Below are 2,500 nucleotides of genomic sequence, written 5' to 3'. Positions count from 1 at the left end.
TTCAAGAATGAGTGCCCATCCATTACAGTTCCTACTTATGTAGCAGATGTTCATTTCCCTGCTGATGTCCTCATAGGCTTAAACTTGATGAAGCAGCATAACATTATTATATATCCTGCTCAGCATGGCATCATTTATGCAAACCATTTCCTCCCAGCATTGCCTTCAGCAATTTCCCCTACTGTCAACCACCTCAAGGTGACCGAACAGGAAAAGCCCAAGTTAAGTTCAAGTAATTTTAGCCAAAATAGTCAAACCAACTCTGTTGATGACGACACCTACAAACAGACACATGCACATGACTCTCAACCCTCCATTCCATTACCAACGATAGGAAGATGTTCTAAGCGTAACAGGCGCGCGCTATCTTCTCATAGGTCTAAATCTGCTAAGAGACAGACAAAACAACAAGTGAAAGCCAGTGATCTTTTGCCAGCGGAAGCACATTACTTGCCCCTCTTAGAGGAATTCAACACACAATCCGCACCAGTCTCTCAAGTGTTATCGACTTTCCGACATTCTCACGCAGTACTTATCAGTCCAAAGACACTGTTCCCTCGTGAGTACACACGCATACATATACGAGTCTTCCAAGCACCAGACACCGATGTACTCTGTATGCCAGAAACTTGCCGCGTAAAGGGTATCTCTCTGTTCTCAGCCATCAGCTCTACTTCCAGAAGAGGTCACACTTGCATTATTATTGCAAATAATAGCAACGCCCCCCTCCACCTCACACTTGGCACAAACATCTGTGATTTCCAAATTTACCCTTCACGTATCAAAATCATGGATAACGAGCTTCCAACTTCTCAAGTTTGTGCCACAGTTCCCAATGTGCAAGCAGCACAGGAACCTATTAACGCATCTCACCTTAACTCAATTGATTTCCCTGATGCACAAGCAGACTTGCTTGCACTTTGCAACAAGTTCAGACAGACCATTGCAACGGAAGGTGAACCCCTTGGAGTCACTAATATAATTCAACATCATATACCCCTTCGTGAGAACTCTAAACCATGTTACATTCCCGCATACAGACTACCGCACTCTAAACGCATGATAGTGGATTCACTGATTAAAGACATGATTGCACAGGACGTAATTGAAACGTCGATTAGCGAGTGGAATTTTCCACTCTTTGTAGTGCCCAAGCAGGACGGGTCTTTTCGACCTGTAGTGGATTTCAGAGAGTTAAATAAACTCATCATTCCTGACCGACACCCTATTCCCCTGCTAAACGACCTCCTCCACTCTGTTGGAGAAAACAATGTAGTTTTCACCACCTTAGACCTTATGTCGGGATATTTCCAGATCCCCCTTGCTCCAGAGTCGAGGCCTCTGACAGCTTTTAGCACACCCACAGGACACTATCAATTTAAACGACTCGCCATGGGTCTCATTTCAGCCCCTTCAGTATTCACACGCCTCATGCATCAAGTACTTAATGGTCTCATTGGTGATTCTGTTTTCATGTATCTTGACGATGTCATAATAGCTTCCAAATCCATTGACGAACATCTACACACTCTACACAATGTGTTCTCGCGGCTAGAACAAGCAGGTCTCAAATTGAAGCTTAAGAAGTGTTCCTTCCTTCAGAAGGAAATACGTTTCTTAGGACACGTCCTAAATTCCAAAGGAATATTAACTTCACAGGACAAGGTCAAGGCAGTCACTGAATTCCCACGTCCTACTTCCGTAGATCACGTACGTTCATTCCTTGGTCTATCAGGATTTTACAGACGTTACATTCAAGGTTACGCTAGTGTAGCAGCACCTTTGACGTCACTCCTTAAGAAAGACATACCCTTCATTTGGACACCTGACCAAGAGAAAGCCTTTACTGACTTAAAGAAAGCCTTAACCACAGCTCCTGTCCTTGCATTCCCAGATCACAAGTTTCCCTTCACAATTTACACAGATGCCTCATATTCCGGTTTAGGCGCTGTTCTCATGCAAGAACACAACTCAAAACTCAGACCTATTGCTTATGCGAGCCGCACTCTTAACAAGCACGAACGTAATTACTCAGTCACAGAAATAGAAGCATTAGCAGTGATATACGCCCTCAAGCATTTCAAAGACATTATCCTCGGGTACGAAATACACATATACACAGACCATCAACCAATCTTACATTTGTTTAAAGGGAAAAATCTATCAGGAAAACTTGCCCGATGGTTTCTCACCATCCAAGAATACATGCCTACCTTCCATTTTGTCCATGGGAAAGCCAATCAGGTGGCAGACGCTCTTAGTCGACACATTGCAACCGTCATTCCAGTCCCTATTTCAACTAATATTACACAAGCACGCATAGCAGCAGCTCAGAGATCAGACCCTCTTTGGAAACGTGTCATATATTTCCTCGAATCTGCAGACACAGGTGACACTGACAATTTCCCCCCAGACATTGACAACTACACACTAGTTGATGACATTCTCTATCATAAAACAACATTAACAAACAAACAGGAACCCAACAGATCGGTCCTCC

At 43.6% G+C, this 2,500-nt stretch overlaps 2 protein-coding genes across 2 annotated transcripts in view; one reads left to right on the top strand and one right to left on the bottom strand.

The window, feature by feature from the left end:
• The window catches only part of LOC143038146 (uncharacterized), a 7,915-nt gene extending 6,671 nt beyond the window's left edge, over positions 1-1,244 (top strand). Inside the window, exon 4 of the mRNA XM_076207165.1 lies at positions 1,041-1,244. Within this exon, the coding sequence (XP_076063280.1) occupies positions 1,041-1,063 (23 nt within the window). The 3' untranslated portion in view covers positions 1,064-1,244. The remainder of the gene's footprint in view (positions 1-1,040) is intronic.
• The window catches only part of LOC143037985 (protein phosphatase 1 regulatory subunit 3B-like), a 271,022-nt gene that overhangs the window by 228,699 nt on the left and 39,823 nt on the right, over positions 1-2,500 (bottom strand). The gene's annotated exons all lie outside the window — the stretch shown is intronic.

Source organism: Oratosquilla oratoria, chromosome 23 (genome assembly GCF_046742065.1).
Source record: "Oratosquilla oratoria isolate Oo_2021 chromosome 23, ASM4674206v1, whole genome shotgun sequence".
In the NCBI taxonomy this organism is placed as follows: Eukaryota; Metazoa; Arthropoda; class Malacostraca; order Stomatopoda; family Squillidae; genus Oratosquilla; species Oratosquilla oratoria.
This window is presented reverse-complemented; position numbering and strand designations above follow the sequence as displayed.